Source organism: Prionailurus bengalensis, chromosome B3 (assembly GCF_016509475.1).
Source record: "Prionailurus bengalensis isolate Pbe53 chromosome B3, Fcat_Pben_1.1_paternal_pri, whole genome shotgun sequence".
NCBI classification, from domain to species: domain Eukaryota; kingdom Metazoa; phylum Chordata; class Mammalia; order Carnivora; family Felidae; genus Prionailurus; species Prionailurus bengalensis.
In genome coordinates this window covers 148,000,932-148,003,273 of record NC_057355.1, presented here as the reverse complement: position 1 = coordinate 148,003,273, position 2,342 = coordinate 148,000,932, and the positions used below count along the sequence as shown (strand labels likewise).

Sequence of the window (2,342 nt, the reverse complement as noted above, 5' to 3'; positions counted from 1 at the left end):
GAGGGCACCTTTTGGGATGAGCACTGGGTGTTGTATGGAAACCAATTTGTCAATAAATTTCATAAAAAAAAAATGAAAGACAAAAATAAATAAATAAATAAATAAATAAATAAATAACTCAATTAAAAAGAAGGAAATTACCTCCACATGATCATGGCAACTATGAAAGGCCACATCTGACAACATATTGAACAGTAAGATACTAAAACCATTCCTGCCACATCAGGAGCTGGGCAATGATGGTCATCCCCAACAGAAGTATTCCACATGATAACGTAAAGAATAACTATGCTGCCTCACACCATATCATCGTGTCACAGTCCTTATTTGGATGAAAGTCATGGGAGAAACAGCCAGTCCAAGGACACTCAGACCCTCCTTTGTCCCTTGACAGCAGGATATAAATCTCCCTTGGGAAACTCCCTTCCCTGTACCAGGAGGGGAGAACCATCCTTAGCACCAGAATAAGGAACACAGGGACAAGAAGGATGTGCAAAGAAACCTAGTTATTTGTTGACTAATTAAATACCCGAAAACCACACCTTTGCCTTGACTCTTGCCAAATCCAAAGTTTTGTTGTCTGAAAGTCATAAGTGCCACCTGCTTTGTTCATTGCCTGGGTGTCATATTATTAGGAAGCCCAGGCACTTGCAAAATGAAATTTATTCCCCCATTTAGATCAGTCTTATGTCAATTGAATCCTTAGACAGGATGAAAGCCCAGAAGAAAAGAAGGGAAAAGCATTCTTATCCTACAACTGGAAGAAGTACCTACAAACTTTGGCAATAAAAAGAAATAAAGTACATTTAAATCAGTAAGGAGGAAGGAAAATTACTTCTTTGCAGATGGAATGATCTTAAAGATAACAACCCCTAGAGATATCACAAAAAATATTAGAACCAGTTTTTAAAAATGAGGAAAAGTGCAGGATGCAAAATGAACAAAAATAAATAAATAAAAAATAAACCACCTGTGATTCTACACACCAGCATGGAAATACATGCAACACAAATAACAAAATTATACAAGTGAAAATGGCACACAATAAAGTATTTGGAATTAAACATCAAAAAGGATGTAAAATAATGCATTCTGAAAATGACCTATGTTGATTAAAGACCTGTAAAACTGCACAAGGGCCTGCAAATATAACTGTGCTCACATATTAGAATTCTTCATATTGCCACAGCGCCATCCACACAAACTAATATAAAAGTGTATCCCTAATGGTCGTTCACTTTTAAAGAATCAAATCTAAGTGTGGAGTTTGATATATATGTCAGAGGACATGCAAATAGGGCCCTATCTGTGATGATAAAACCAGCCTAGCACCAACCCTGCAGCTGGGAGAGGAGCCCCAGCCCCAGGAGTCCCAGGTGTTCCCATTCTGTGATCAGCACAGAACACAGAAACCTCACCATGGAGTTTGTGCTGGGCTGGGTTTTCCTGGTTGCTCTTTTGAAAGGTAATGCATGGTGAACAGGAGACACTGAGTATGTGAGTGGATATGAGTGAGAACCAGTGGATGTGTGACAGTTTCCTGACCAAGATGTCTTGTGTCTGTAGGTGTCCAGTGTGACGTGCAGCTGGTGGAGTCTGGGGGAGACCTGGTGAAGCCTGGGGGGTTCCTGAGACTCACCTGTGTAGCCTCTGGATTCACCTTCAGTGGCTATTGGATGAGCTGGGTCCGCCAGGCTCCAGGAAAGGGACTGCAGTGGGTCTCAGCAATTGGTAGTGGAGGTAGCACAGACTACACAGACTCCGTGAAGGGCCGATTCACCATCTCCAGAGACACCGCCAAGAACACGCTGTATCTTCAGATGAACAACCTGAAGACGGAGGACATGGCCACGTATTACTGTGCAAGAGACACGGTGAGGGGACTCACTGGGAGCCCAGACACAAACCTCCCTTCAGGAGGGGATCATCACCACCATGGGGCACACACTATGCACAACTCTGGTTTGTGTTCCCAGGAGCAGGTGCATATGGAGGTTACAGGCAGGTTTCCTGTCAGGGTCTGGGGCTTCCTCTCCACATAGCAGTTTCTTCAGGGGGCCTCTCTGGACACAGGATTCTGTACTTTCCTGTTCATTCCTTGACTTAGAAACTTTGTTCTAATAGGAAAACTACACTAGCATGCACAAAGACACAGTTGTTTGCACTTGGTTACTCATCCCTCAATATGAATGAATTACGAATTTCCTGAGGCACAAGAGCTGAACCGTTACAGGAGTCCCAGATGCACTCCCTGTGCAGCCAGGTCACAGGATCCCACAGCTCCTCCTTATCCTCACCCAGCCCTTTTCCCAATCAAACAACGTGACACTTCCCTCCTGGCT

The 2,342-nt window shown here is 43.4% G+C and overlaps 1 gene segment (V, D, J or C); it reads left to right on the top strand.

Moving 5' to 3' along the window:
* Positions 1-1,331: 1,331 nt before the first annotated feature.
* On the top strand, positions 1,332-2,042 carry LOC122468134. The segment is given in 2 exon segments: positions 1,332-1,465; positions 1,567-2,042. Coding segments are annotated over 2 exon segments (522 nt in total).
* The last annotated feature ends 300 nt before the right edge of the window (positions 2,043-2,342 follow it).